At 35.9% G+C, this 15,463-nt stretch overlaps 1 protein-coding gene across 1 annotated transcript; it reads left to right on the forward strand.

The window, feature by feature from the left end:
- The first annotated feature begins 1,997 nt into the window (after positions 1 to 1,997).
- LOC138147733 (dolichyl-diphosphooligosaccharide--protein glycosyltransferase subunit 4-like) lies at positions 1,998 to 2,256 on the forward strand. Its single transcript, XM_069070284.1, has one exon. The coding sequence runs from the start codon at positions 2,026 to 2,028 to the stop codon at positions 2,152 to 2,154; it is 129 nt and encodes a 42-aa protein (XP_068926385.1). The 5' UTR covers positions 1,998 to 2,025; the 3' UTR covers positions 2,155 to 2,256.
- The last annotated feature ends 13,207 nt before the right edge of the window (positions 2,257 to 15,463 follow it).

The raw sequence follows: 15,463 nt of genomic DNA on the forward strand, positions 1-15,463 counted from the left end.
AATGTAGAAAATTGACATCAATAGAAAATCACTTTTTTGCTTGCATTCTGAGCAAGATATATTCCTTGACATAGAAAATGATATTAGGTGAACATATGTCTCCTTGTTTTACATCTCACTTGATATAAATATTAAGCAGATTATTGAAAAGAGTCATCTATGCAATTATATTTTTAATTGAATTTTATAGAGATTTGATATTTGTGTGAGAGATTTGAGAAAAATCTTCAATATTGAATTCAATATTTCAATTCTGTAATATTAAGTCAGATGTGCTTACAAAAGTCAATAATCTTACACTACTCCACAAATATGTAGTTATATATTTTCCTTAGGATGTGCATATCCCATATTCAAAAAGGTCATTCCTGGTCGTGGAGCAAAGATGGCAGAATAAAAGCAGGGACTTGTGTGAGCTGTCCCCCAAACTCCTTAAGATACCCGCAAAAATGACTCTAAACAAAACAGAATGAAATAAATATCCAGCCTAAGACAACACAGAAGGTCAACAGGAAAAGTCTGTTGCATCAAACTGAGAGAAGAAAGCAGTCCAACTTGGGACATGCCAGTAGAGATGGGGTAGAGCAAGCCTGAGGGGACTGAATCACTGTCAGCTGTGGTGGTTTCTAGACTTCTCAACCTCAAATATCAAAGAAAACTTAGAAGATCAGTAAGGAAAGTCCATAACACCTGGGTGATGGAGAAACATGGTCTGGTCCCAGCCCCAGGGAGATGGTAGCAATGGCTGATTCCAGAGATTTCAGCCCACAGACTGTGGGGGGATCAAGTGGTTGATCAGAGGGGGATTACAGGATCTCTCTGCTGGGACTAAGGCAGGATTCTCTTGCTTTGTCTGTGATTAGATCTGGGTCACAGTCCTTGGTGGTGGTCCTGGGGCAAGGAGGAGTGCTAACTTGGAAGAGTTTGCGGAAACAGTGGAGAGGAAATCCATACAGTTCCAAGGCAGAAAAGAGCACTTCTGGTCACTCACAGAGCACAGGCAATGAAAGCAATAAATACATCTCCTTTGATCATACTACCTTGTAAGAACTAAAATTTTACTCATCCCTAGAAGTATCTCTGAAGACAGCTGTACAAACCCCTGAAGCTTGGGACAGTTTGCCCCCTACACCCTAGAAGCAGAGTCCTACCTTTATAAAGGGCTGAAAAGTCAAGTAATTGGGAAAATGAACAAATGGAAGAAAAAAAAATCAGACTATAGAATCATACTTTGGTGACAAGAAAGATCAAAACATACAACTAGAAGAAGACAACAAAGTCAAAGTTCCTATGTCCAAAGCATCCAGGAAAATGTGATTTGGTCAATTCATGAAAGAACATAAAAAGGATTTTGAAAATGAAGTAAGAGAAGTAGAAGAAAAATTGGGAAGAGAAATGAGAGTGATGCAAGAGAATCATGAAAAATGAGTCAACAGCTTGCTAAAGGAGACCCCAACAAATGCTGAAGAAAATAACACCATAAAAATAGACTAATCCAAATGGCAAAATAGGTCCAAAACAATCAATGAGGAGAAGGATGCCTTAAAAATCAGAATTGACCAAATGGAAAAGGATGTCTAAAAGCTTAATGAAGAAAATAATTCTTTCATAATTAGAATGGAGCAAATGGAAGGTAATGACTTTATGAGAAATCAAGAAATTATAAAATAAAACCAAAAGAATGGAAAAAATAAAGATGGCAATGTGAAATATCTCATTGGAAAAACAACTGACCTGGGAAGTAGATCCAGGAGAGAGATTTTAAAATTTATTGGAGTACCTGGAAATCATGATCAAAACAGAGCTTAGGTATCATCTTTTAAGAAATTATCAAATAGTCCTGGTCGGTCCAACCGAGCCCAGGGGAGCCTACGAAGCAATGGGGTGAGGGACTAGAGTGGCCATTTCCTCTGCTCACCATGCATAGCCAGCCACATTTCCTTTAGGGTGCACAGACTCCTCATAGTTCCTGTCCGGTGCCTCAAAGGGTGCCGCAAAGCTGTTCTTTTTGCAAGGGCTGTGGGAATGCTGAGAAACAAGATGATCATGGATGTGCAGCTGGCCATCTTTGCCAACATGCTGGGCATGTCGCTCTTCCTGCTCATGGTTTTCTATCATTATGTATCAGTCAATAACCCCAAGAAGCAGGAGTGAGATAGCTCTGCCCCACTACAGATGGCTCTGTGCTCTGGAGTAAGCATTTTCATGCTCATCTCTCCTGCCTGCTCAGAGCTGAGGACTCCACAAGCCTGAGCCCAGGAATGGCCCTCAAGGGACCCAAGACCAAAGCTGAGAAGAGAATTGGAAGCAGCTCCTCCAAGGCTGATGGGTTTGGGCCCCTATTAAAAATCCCCCTCCTCCTTTGTAGCTAAAAAAAGAAATTATCAAATAAAATGACCCCCAAATTATAGAACCAATGGGGAAAATAGAAAGTGAAAGAATCTACTGATCACCTTCTGAAAGAGATCTCAAAAGGAAAAGTCCCGGGAATACTGTAGCCAAATTCCAGAATTCCCAGGTTAAGGAGGAAATATTACAAACAGTCAGAAAGAAACATTTCAAGTAAAGTTGAAACATAATCAGGATAACACAAGATTTAGCAGCTCCTACACTAAGTGAAGAGAGGGCTTGGAATATGGTCTTCTGCAAATCAAAGGAGCTAAGATTAAAATCAAGAATCACCTACCCAGAGAAACTGAGTATAATTCTTCAGGAGAAAAATGGATATTCAAGGAAATAGAGGACTTTCAAGTATTCTTGCTGAAAAAACCAGAACTGAATAGAAAATTTGTCTTTCAAATACAAGACTAAAGAGAAGCATGAAAAGGTAAACAGGGAAAAGAAATCATAAGGAACTTATTAAAGTTGAACAGTTTATATTTCTACATGGAAAGATGGTATTTTAAACTCATGAGACCATTCTCTGAGGGGTTAGTTGAATATGAAGTATTGATATCTAAAAAAAAAAATTAAGGGGTGTGAGAGAGGAATGTATTTAGAGATTGAGAAAGGGAGTGGTGGAATGGAGTAAATTATCTCACATAGAAGAAGCAAATAAAAAAGCTGTTACATTGGAGGGAAAGAAGCGGGAGGTAAGAGGGAATGAATGAATCTTGTTGTCATTGGATTTGACTTAGGGAGGGAATAACACCCACTCAATTTCATACAAAAATCTATCTTACCCTATAGACAATTAGGGAGGAAGGGGATAAGAGAGGGGATGATAGAATGGAGGGCCATTGGGAGGAGGATGTAATCAGAAGCAAACAGCTTTGAGGAGGGACACAGTCAAAGGGGAAAATAGAATAAATGGAGGTGTTGGATAGGATGGAGAGAAATATAGTCCGTCTTTCACAACAGGACTGTTATGAAAGTGTTTTGCATGACTACACATGTATAATGTATATTGAATTGTTTGCCTTCTCAGTGAGGGTAGGTGGAGAGGGAGGAAGGGAGAAGATGTGGAACTCGAAGTTTTAAAAACAAATGTTAAAAAATGTTTTTACATGGAACTGAGAAATAAGTTATGCAGGCAAGTGTGTAAAGAAAATCTGTCTCGCCCTACAGAAAAATAGAAGGAAAGGAGATAAGAGAAGGGGGGGAGGTGGAATTGAAGGAAGGGCAGATTGGAGGGAGGGGTAATCAGAATGCACATTGTGTGGGGGAGGGGAGAGATGTGGAGAAAATTTGGTACTCAAGATCTTATGGAAGTGAATGTTGAAAACTAAGAATAAATTAATAGGAATAATAATAAAGAAGGAAGTTAACAAAAATACAATTCATTTATACCCCTAAGAGCAGAGGGCCTAATTCATTCTGGTATCTTGCTAGTTCAGGCTTGATGTTACAAAGAAATTGCATATTTGTAGGCTATACAAGAGTAAACAAATGGAAATTTATTTAACTATAAAATAGAAAAGGCAATTAACAAAGATACAATGGCTCTTAGCCCCAGTAGATGAGACACTGTTTATGCCATATGCAAATGAATCTGTTTAACAGTTTAGGAGGGGATTTTGATACATTCTCCAAACATGAAGGGTCCCTATTCCACATAAGAGGGTCTTTTTCTTCCCTTGGTTGATTAGTAATTCTCATCAACAAAGCCAGAGGCTACCAGGACACTATAGTAAATTAAGGTACAGATCAAGTCTTAGCTCTAAGCCAATCAAATCCTAGGAAAAGCTTTTCATTTTTCAAGAAAAAAACAAGCTGTATCTCAGTTTGTGTGATGGAAAAGTGAGATGGTCCTTCATAATGGGAGTCCTATCAAAGACTCTGCATTGTAGTCTTTTTTCCTCTGGTAGTCATTCCACCAAAATGTAAACCCAGAATTCTTCTAAACAAGTTTCTGAAGTGAGTTACTCTATCTATTAATTTGTTTGAGTAACAAACAGGTTTTAGGCATTACTATGCCCTTTGATCAATGTTTTTCATGCTTTATCTCATTCAAACAAAACAAAAACAAAATTCAGAACAACAGCATCAAAACTTTTGGGAGTAATATTTTTTTCACCAATCATGTAGTTTAGTCTCTGACTCTATGGTTCAAAGTGGCAGATGGATGGTGCAGTGGATGGAGTGCTGAACCTAGAGTCAGGAAGACTTGAGTTCAAATCTGGCCTCAGACACAAGATATGTGGCAATTAACTTAATCCATTTTGCCTCAGTTTCCTCATCTGTAAAATGAATAGGAGAAGGAAATGGCAAACCACTTTTGTATCTTTTCCAAAGTCACCAAGAATCAGACTCACCTAAATGACTGAACAACAACAATAACAGCACAATATCAACAAAAACAAAGAAAGTTTCCATAATATCATAATACCACTATTGCTGAAATCATGGTAGATGAGGATGATCTTCTAAAAAATGAAACAAATTCCTTTTTTAGATTTAATTTATTGTTTTTTAACTTTCAACATTCACTTACATAAGATTTTGAGTTCCAAATTTTCTACCCATCTCTCCCCTTACCCCACCCAAAATGGCATGTAAATTGATGGAGGCTCAATATATATATATATATATGTATTCATATTAAACCTATTTTTCACATTAGTCACATTGTACAGAAGAATTAGAATGGGAGATACCACAAGAAAGAATAAACAAAACAACAAAAGAGAGTGCAAATAATATGCTTCCATCTGCATTCATATTACATAGTTCTTTTTCTGGATGTGGACAGCATTTTCCATCATGAATCATTTGATGTTTCTTAGATCCTTGCATTACTAAGAAGAGATAAGTCTTTCAAAGTTGGTCATCATATAATGTTGCTGTTACTGTATTTAATGTTCTCTTGCTTCTGCTCATTTCATTAAGAGTCAGTTCATGTAAGACTTTCCAGGTTTTTCCGAAGTCTGTCTGCTCATCATTTCTTATAGTACGATAATAATCCATTACATTTACATATCAAAATTTTTTCAGTCACTCTTAACATTTTCCATTTACCTTTTCTTTCCTGTTAGCCAATATTATAGATGTGAGGTAGTACCTCAGAATTGTTTTAATGTGCATTTCTCTAACCAAAAGTGTTATAGTATTTTTAATCTCACTATAGACATATCACCTGAAAACTGATCATATCTTTTGATGATTTATCAATTAGGGAATGACTCTAATTTTTTTTTTTTACAAATTTCATTCAGTTCTCTACACATTTGAGCAAAAATTTTCCCCCACTTACCATTACTAACTGTATTACCCTCCATCCTATCCCTACTCCCCTATTTATTCTTTTCTTTCTAATTCATCCAGTCCCTCCTCAAAAGTGTTTTGCTTCTGACTACCCTCTCCCTCAATCTTACCTATCACCCCCCTTCTCTTATCTCCTTCCCCTCCCGCTTTCATGTAGGGTAAAATAGATTTCCATTCGCAATTGAATTTGTATGTTATTCCCTCCTTGAGTCAAATTTGATGAGAATAATGTTCACTCACTCTCCCTCACCTCCCTCCTCTTCTCCTCCACTGTAAAAGCTTTTTCTTGTCTCTTTTATGTGAGATAACTTACCCCATTCTGGCTCTCCATTTCCTTTGCTCCCAGTATATTCCTCTCTCCACCATTAATTTAACTTTTTTTTTTTAACATATCATCCCTTCTTATTCAACTAATGCCTGTACCTACCCTCTGTCAATATATGCTCCTTTATCTACCTTAATAATGAGACAAGTGGGGTGGCCAGGTGGCTCAGCTAGTAACAGCACTGGCTCCAGTGTCGGGATGACCTGGGGATCAAATCCAGGCTCAGATACTTAGCACCACACCCAGAAATAACTGGCCATGTAACCTTGAGCAACTTATTTAACCCCGATTGCTTTAAAAAAATAATGTGAAAGGTCTTGTGAGTTATAAATATTATCTTCCCATGTAAACAGTTTAACCTTATTAAGTTACTTATCTCTTTTCTGATTACCTTTTTATGTTTCTCTTGAATCTTTTATTTGAGAGTCAAAGTTTCTATTTAGCTCTGGTCTTTTCATCAAGAATACTCAAAAGTCTGGGGTGGCTAGGTGGCACAGTGAATAGAGAACTGGCCCTGGAGTCTGGAGGACCTGAGTTCAAATCCAGCTGTAGACACTTAACACTTAACTATCTCTGTGACCTTGAGCAAGTCACTTAACCCACATTGCCCTGCCTTCTACCCCTCCAAAAAGAAAAAAAAAAGAATACTCAAAAGTTTCCTATCTCATTAAATATTCATTTTTCCCTGTGAAGGATCACATTTAGTTTTGCTAAGTGGGTGATTTTTTGTTGTAATTCTAGTTCCTTTGCACTCAAGAATATCATATTCCAAAACTTCTGATATTTTGATGTAGAAGCTGCTAAATCTTTTATTATCCAGAGTGTGATTCCACCATACTTGAATTGTTTTTTTCTTACTGCTTACAATATTTTCTCCTTGACACAGGAATTATGGAATTTTCTATCATATTCCTGGAAATTTTCTTTTTGTGATCTTTTTTAGGAAATAATCAGTGGATTTTTTCAATTTCTATTTTACCCTCTGGTTCTAGAATATCAGAGCAGTTTTCCTTGATAATTTCTTGAAAGATGTCTAGGCTCTTTTTTTTCCTCTTTTGATCATGGCTTTCAGGTAGTACAACATTTTAAAAATTATCTCTCCTGGATCTATTTTCCAGGTCAGTTGTTTTATCAATGAGAGATTTTACATAGTCTATCAATTTTTCATTATTTTGGTTTTGCTTGATTGTTTCTTGATGTCTCATAAAGCCATTAGCTTCCATTTTCTCCATTCTAATTTTTAAAGAATTATTTTCTTCAATGAGCCTTTGGATCTCCTTTTCCTTTTGGCCTAGTCAGCTTTTTAAGGTGTCATTTTCCTCAGTATCTATTTCTGTCTCCTTGTAATGCTGTGCATGAGCAGCTTTCTAGAATAATGCTACTGTGAATAGCTTTTAAGGTTCTGATTACACAGTATAGTGAGCACTCTATTCCATAACAAATCAAAGCAAAACATTCACAGAAAAATCAAAGAACAATACTCACAATATTACAACTTATCACAGAAAATGACAATATAGTATTCACAACAGCTTATCATTAAAATGGCCACATAGTTTCCACCACAGTGGCCACCAAGTTTTGAACAAAGAACAATCATCTCAAAATATAATAGTCAAAGTCTTCCATTCATGGGGCACACTAAGTTCACTCAATTAGTCACTTATTCAGCAATCAATTACTAAATATCATTAATCATTAAGTATAATCATGAGAAAATACATAGACCCTCCACCCCTAGGTCAGTGGTAAATTTACAATTTCTCAGTCAGTATATAGTATACAATTAAAGTCTTCTTTCAGCTTGACTCAGGGTGGTCTCTCAGATTCCTTGGATTCCCCTTCCATGGTCCCAGCTCCTACCTGAATCTACCAAGATTCAGAGACGGACAGCTCCTAGGTGCTTGTCCAGTTCTCCAGGTAGTTCCTGCTCCATATTGGAGCTCACAGTGTCCAGTCCATGTCAAATCCTTCACAATTTCTATTCCTGGGAATTCAAGGCTCAACAAAGCCACAAACAGACAAAGTCTTAGTATCCTGGTCATGTTTCCTCAGTCTTCTCCAGCTCAGTCAGAATCACCTTATCCAGCATGGGGGGGGGTTGGTAGGGGGCTCCAGGACTCCTGGGCTCCTCTTCAGCCTCCTAGGCTCCTCTTCAGAAAAATCTCTGACACCACAAGTTCTCAGGAAATTCTCTTCTCAATTCTCATTTCTCTTCTGTAGCTGCTCTACCTCTAAATGCTAGTCCCAAGAAATTTTGACCCTTCCTTTCTGGGGCTTTTGTTTATATACACACAACATTAGCTACTTCCTGTTTCAGAGAACTCCTTCCTGTTACATTAGTAACAGGAGACAGAAGTTCATACCTTCTGTTTCTCCAGCAGAGGCTTGATCAATTAATAAGTGCTAAGTATCTGCTACCTTTGCTTAACTTGAAACAAGGTGCTAAGTATGCTAAGTACCTGCTTACTTGACAATATAAAAAGGGGTCTTCAAATTCAAATTACATTACCATTACATTCCTTTAGCATGCTGTTGACTCATTTTTCATAATTTTCTTTCATTATTATCATTTATCTTCCAAATTTTTACTCTACCTCTCTTGCTTGATTTAAAAAAATCATTTTTGAACTCTTCCATGGCTTGAGATAAATTCATATTTTTCTTGGAGGCTTTAGATGCAGGAGATTTGACTGTTGTCTTCTTCTCAGTGTGTGTTTTGATCTTCTTTATCACCATAGTAATTTTCAAAAAAGTTATTTCTGTTGTTTGCACATTTTCCTAGCCTATTAGTTGACTCTAACTCTTTGTTAAAGTAGGGCTCTGCTTCTAGTGTGAATGATGCACTGTATCAAGCTTCAGCGTTTTTTTGCAACTATTTCCAGAAATACTTCTAGGGACCTGTAAGTTTTCATTTCTTCCAATGTGGTATTATCTAAGGAGAGGTGTTTACTCCTCTCCTAGTCTGTGCTCTGGTCAGTGAATGAACACAAGTACTCTTTTCTGCCATGGGACTGTAAGGAGGCTCCCTTCTCTGCTCTGTCTGTAAAATATGCTGTGCTAGTGGACTCCCTCAAACTGGGACTGCCACCCAGGACTGTGACCAGGATCCAAGTATGGGCAAAGCAACAGAGTCCTACCTCAGTGCTAAGAAAAAGGTCACTGCAATTTCCTACTGACCAGTTGTTCAAGCCCTTTACCATTTGTGGACTGAGAGCTCTGGAAGCAGTTGTTGACACTGCTGATTCAGTCACTCCTAAAGCCTACTCCTGGTTTGCTGGGGCCAGCAATGTGTTGCATTATTCTCTACTCTCAACCAGGTTTGACAACCTTTTTCTGCTGACCTTCTGAGTTGTCTTTGGTATCTGTGTTCTGAGAGGTCTGGTCACTGCTGCCAGTGATTCAGTTGCCCAGAGGAATACTCAGGGTTTGCTGGGGCAAGGTCTGTGTTCACCCAGCCTGCACTGGACTGCTCAGCTCTCACCCTGGTGTGACAGATCTTTCCTGATGACCCTCCAAGTTGTCTTGGGCTGGACATTTGTTTTACAGTCTTTTTGTGATTTCTTAGAATTTGGAGTCATTTTAAAGGTATATGGAGAATTTTGCGGGAGATTTCAGGCAAGCCCCTGCCTTTACTTAGCCATCTTGCCTCTACTCCCCTCTCTAAGGTTGAATCATTTTGGAAGGCCCTTGAGAACATAGTTATTCCCTAAATCAGTTATTTAATGGGACCCATATGGATATCATTTTGTGGTTAGGAGGATTGGTAGGAGGTTGCCTGTAGAATTTATAGGATTAATATGAACACTTTTTTTCAAGTATTTGATTACCATCAAGTTGTTTTTTTTTTATAAACCTGGGAGCTGCTCAAAGGGGCCCCTCTTCCTTGAATCCATGAATAATCCCAGCAGTCAAAATAGAGCATGATACTCTGCCTGGGAAGTTTACAAGCCCGCTTCTTAAAATTTCATAACAGAGCAGTATTTTTATCCTTATTATAGACATTTTGAGCATTTATCAGATTTGTCAAATATTGACTTAAATCCTTTAATACTTGAGAAAGATAAATTAATGAATACATTAATATGTATCTCTTTTGTTATCTCTATAACTGAATTTATTCTCCAGACTCTATTCCTCTTATTAAGTTAGATCATCAGAAAGCAACATACTTTGTTTCTCAATTCCCCACAGAGATGCCTTCAAATGAATGAAGATAATTTTGGACCCTCAGTTTTTATAGAGAAATGTAACAAACATTATTATTGTTATATTTTTAGCAATCATGTTCTTTGATAAAACCATAGTTGAATAGATGGTTCTTTTTGCTACTAAATGATCCATATACAGTGCCTAGTACAAGCAATTGTTAAATTTCTGTAAATTTTCTTGATTTCCTTTGATGCCTATCATTTATTGTGCTCTTATTTTCACAATCTCTGTTGAAGATGATAAATAAAACATGCTATCTATAGATGAGAATCATTACTCCCAATTGTCAAAAGATATGAACTTTTCCCTTCATCCATCAAAAGATGAACCATGAATTTCCCTTTTCCTGTCATTTTCTTATTTCTTTTCTGACTTATAGTCACACTAAAAAAGCATACCTCTTCCTGCCCCCCCTTTTCTGGAAGTCTTGGAATGACCCTTTTGACAAATCTAGTGAACCTTGGTCTAAGTTGCAAAGTAATGCCAAAGCATTCTATAAATATAAAGATTGGTCAAAGTTGGAATTATGTGTTTACCCACTAGAAGCACATCTACAATTAATTATGAGAAAACCTAAACTATAAGTCAGAATAAATTTAAAAAAATATTTTATACTCTTTTAAGCCATTATTTATTTCTTTTAGGTACCAAAGAACATGGTGCCCTTGGTTTCTTTTAAGACTAATGGCTTCTGTGAGGAGGTAATTGTAACTTACTCCATGTTCAGTGCAGTGCTTCAGTAGAAGAAACTTATGCATCCCTATTTTATGCTACATCTAATATTCACTTCTTTGAGTGACCAAGTTGAATGCTTTTTCTCCTTTAACTTTACAAGAGCTATTCATTTGAGTTGAAGTGAAGAAAAAAATGTGCTACATTTTGGTTTCTATATCCCTGGGGATTAAGGGAAATCATTTTGAAAAAAAAGGGCCACTTGACTCTGTCATATACAAAAAAGGAAAAAAAAATGTTGTATGGGGATGATTTTAAGTCTTATACATGATCATCCCAGCAAAATATCATAATATCAGGATTGATAGAATAGGTGAGTGCTTTTATTGGAAATACATTTTCAGCTATACTAAAGGCTTTTCTGTCAACCCTAAAATGTAATAAGGTAACATACTCTTGCAAATAAGCTGGTGAAAATGGGAAACTTGTGAAGAAAACAAGAGAATGTAGAAGATCAGTTTTGTGTCACAATTGCTTTGGTGATTCTTTTGTTGGGGAGATTATAGAAGGAAAAACACATTTTAACAAAACAGTTTAATTATGAATGCATAACACAGGACCTTAAATTACAAAAATAACAAAGCACCCAGTACATATCAAATAGTGGGCTTATTTTTGTTATTTGCTGATAGGCTAAGGACAAAGACAATTTGAGTGCACACATTCTTTCAATGAATCAATATGAAATTCATACTTCCATTGTTAGATTCTGGTTTTTATAGTTTTCCAAGCACAGAAATTGTTAAGGAAAAAAAAAAGTCTTGACTATAGCAACTATACTCTTGATTTGTGGACATGATTACATTTGTCACTTTAAACTTCTAGAAATAATTGCTAGTTTCATTTTTCAAAAAAATGCTTAGTCCTATTGTCATGCAAAACTTCAGCAATACTATATTTATTTGCAATATTTTCCTTTTATTGTCACTGAAACTTTTGCTCTAATTTTCCATTATAAACTTAGTGCTTATCATATAGCAAAAACTTAATAACTGAATATTGAATGAATGATTAAATGAGTGAATGAAGGGACCTGCTGGGAGCAAATCCTGAAAAAAGATATTATAAAGCCTCTATTTTGATCACCACTTTTGTTTTTCCTTAAAGCTTGCTCCTCCATTAATTCTGCCCAAAGCGAATTTACATATTAAGGAGTGTTAATGTTCTTTAGAATGCAACTCTCTTAAAAGATCTTTTTTTTTTTTTAAAGCAATCAGGGTTAAGTAACTTGCTCAAGGTTACATAGCCAGTTATTTCTGGGTGTGGTGCTAAGTATCTGAGCCAGGATTTGATCCCCAGGTCATCCTGACACTGGAGCTGGTGCTCTTACTCGCTGTGCTACCTGGCCACCCATAAAAGATCTTTCTTTAGCAATTCCTTTCTGTGAGGAGCCAGGATACACACACACACACACACACACACACACACACACACACACACACATATATACACACAGATATAGATATATACATATAAGTGTGCATGTATACATGCATAATAAAGATGAGCACACATATATTTGTGAAAGATAAAGAGAAGGTAGAAGTGACAAATGACAAAATTTAGAAGTAGAAGGGAGACTAGAGAAAAGTTAGTCGAATATCCTCATTTTGTTATTTGTCAATTTGCATGTGATTTATTGGTGCAGTTGGTGGGGTAGCATGCTATGCTGTGGTAGATGAGGAATTAAACTGGCAATCAGGATATTGGACAAGTCGTTTAATCTCTTTGATATTCACTTCCACATCTTCATCACTTAGTTTTCAATTCCCTGACCTTATGTGATGGCAAATATTTGGATATTTTTTCAAGGTTTTATTTTATTTTTTAAATTTTATTTATTTATTTTATTTGCCCTAGAAGCTTCAAATTCATGCTTCATAAAGAACCACCTAGCAATTGCTTTTTTTTTTTCTCCAGAACTGGGGAGGATATTAAGAATAAGAAATTATTTCAGGAATTAAAAAATTTTTCTCTTAAAATAAAGAAAAGAAGGAAGCAAGAACATGTATAATAAAAAAAATTTAAATGCTTCAATAACATATAGAATAATTTTGCAAACAATTTTGAAATTAACATTAAAATATTTAAATTGGTTTATAAAATTAAATTCTAGCTGAAAAGAAATTAGATATGAATAAGAATCTACAATATTGTGTAATTATTTTATTTGTAAAAGATATTAGGATACTCCATACCTTCTCAGCTCACCCTCACTTGAATCTTCTCTGGGACTGCAGGGTAGACCACTAAACTTGTCTCAAAACCTTCCTTTATAAAGGATTCAAAAGCTTCCTGGAAACTATATTGTCCATCAGCTGCTCTGCTTGACTTCCACTTCATGGAACAACATGGTACCTTGTGCATCCCCCCCCCCCTTCTACTTTTCAGCTTTTTTTTTTTCTTGAGTTATCTTCCTCTATTAGATCACAAGCTCTTAAATTAATTAATTGAAAATACCTTGAGGTATTTTCCACCCATCAGATTGGCTAAAATGATTAAAGGGAACTTGACAAATATTGAAGGGCCTTTGGGAGAAATTAGGACAGTATTTCAAGCTATTTTGTAGAACAATCTGGCAGTTATTAACCTGTCTACAACCTTTGACCCAGAAATACCACTACTAGGTCAATTTTAAAAGATGATTACAGAAAAAGGAAAAGAATCTAGATGTTCTAAAATACTTATAACAGCTTTCTTTGTAGTGGCAAAGGACTGAAAATTGTGACTATGACTATCAATTGGGAATGAGTGAACAAGTTATGTATATGACTGTATTGAAATACTACTGCGCTATAAGAAATGATGAACTTGATGATACTTAAAAATATGTAAAGAACTGCATGAAATAATGAAGAATGAAATGAGCAGAAAACCAAGAGAATATTGTATATAGTAACAGCAATATTATTTTAAGAACAATTTTGAGTAAATATGTCATTTTGACTACTATAAATACCCTAATTAATTACAAAGGTCACATGGAGGAAGACACTATCTTCATGAAGAGGGAGAACTGATACATAGAAGTATGTATAGAATGATTGTACATACATACACACATTTGTGTCTAAGTTAGCCTTCTCAAGGTCAGGTGGGAGGGAAGAAAAGAAAAGGACAAAAATTGCATGATAACTTTATTATAGATTTAAAAGGAATATCAGATTGTGCCTAACAGATTTGTCATTTGATGGATAATCATCTTTTTCCCCATTATGGGAACTCTTGTTTTCTTTTTTTCTTTTTTCTTTGCTTTTTTAGAGGGGGGAAGGCAGGGCAATTGGGGTTAAGTGACTTGCCCAAGGTCACACGGCTCGTAAATGTTAAGTGTCTGAGGTTGGATTTGAACTCAGGTACTCCTGACTCCAGGGCTGGTGCTCTGTTTACTGTACCACCTAGCCACCCCAATGCCTGTTTTCTTCCATAAAATAGAAAAGATTGTAAGCTCAATGAGGACAGGGACATTTTTGGCTTCTTTATTAATGTATAATGCTTAGCACAGTGCTTGGCATATAGTAGGCATATAATAAATGTTTGTTGAATGATAATTTATTTAAAATACATTTGTGTGTAGTTCCCATTATCTTTAGACTTATTTGGACACTTACCTAAATGAAATAGACTACAACTCATCCAGTCTACTATCTGGCAGAATAATCATACTAAACCATTCAAGTACTTAAAATCTTACATGGTAAAACTCTTTATCGGATATACCATACCTTTACATGAAATAGACTTTCCTGGGCACAAAGAAAAAAAAATATCAGCAACCTTTCTCTTCTTTGCTTATCATTTTCCTTTAATTATAGTTTAAATGCCTCAAAGCCAAGAGCCTTTGCAGGAAAGCAGTTTAATTATACACTCATAATGTGTTGAATATATATGTAACTCCAAGAAATCATCAAAATTATTGGCTACTTTCAAGTATAACTCCCACATAATTAGGACCAAATAAAAGAAGAACACAAAGTTCAAGGAAAGTGAAAATATTACATAGGAAAATTCTCTTACTAACAAATGCAATGCAACAGTTACTTAATAGGTTATGTGCAAGCCATGGCAAATTGGAAAGCATGCAGTCTTTTCTAGGCATAATTTGACACTCACTACCAGCAGTATAGGATCATCAAAGAGATGCATTCTCAAATGGCATTTTTTTTTGCATTTTAAAGTGAAGTGCATAAACATAAAATAGAAGTCAAACAATCTGTTTGGAAGTTAAAGGGACCCAACTTCCTCATTATATATGTCATTCATTTGTCAAATACATGGTACTGGGAGATAATAACTGATGATTGATATTGGGGAGAACACTGCAGACAGGACTTTGTGAGAAATTAGCATTATTGAGATTAAATTTAATATGTCTATATAGTCTCCCCAATAAATCATAACCTCCTTAAAGTGAGAATACCTGTCTTATACTTCTTTGTAAAACCCATAAATGAAAAAGATTGAGTCTCTTGAGGGTTTAACCTCTGATGATCA

Source organism: Petaurus breviceps, unplaced genomic scaffold, assembly GCF_028583685.1.
Source record: "Petaurus breviceps papuanus isolate PSGF00001 unplaced genomic scaffold, PetGlider_PUasm1.0 90804, whole genome shotgun sequence".
In the NCBI taxonomy this organism is placed as follows: Eukaryota; Metazoa; Chordata; class Mammalia; order Diprotodontia; family Petauridae; genus Petaurus; species Petaurus breviceps.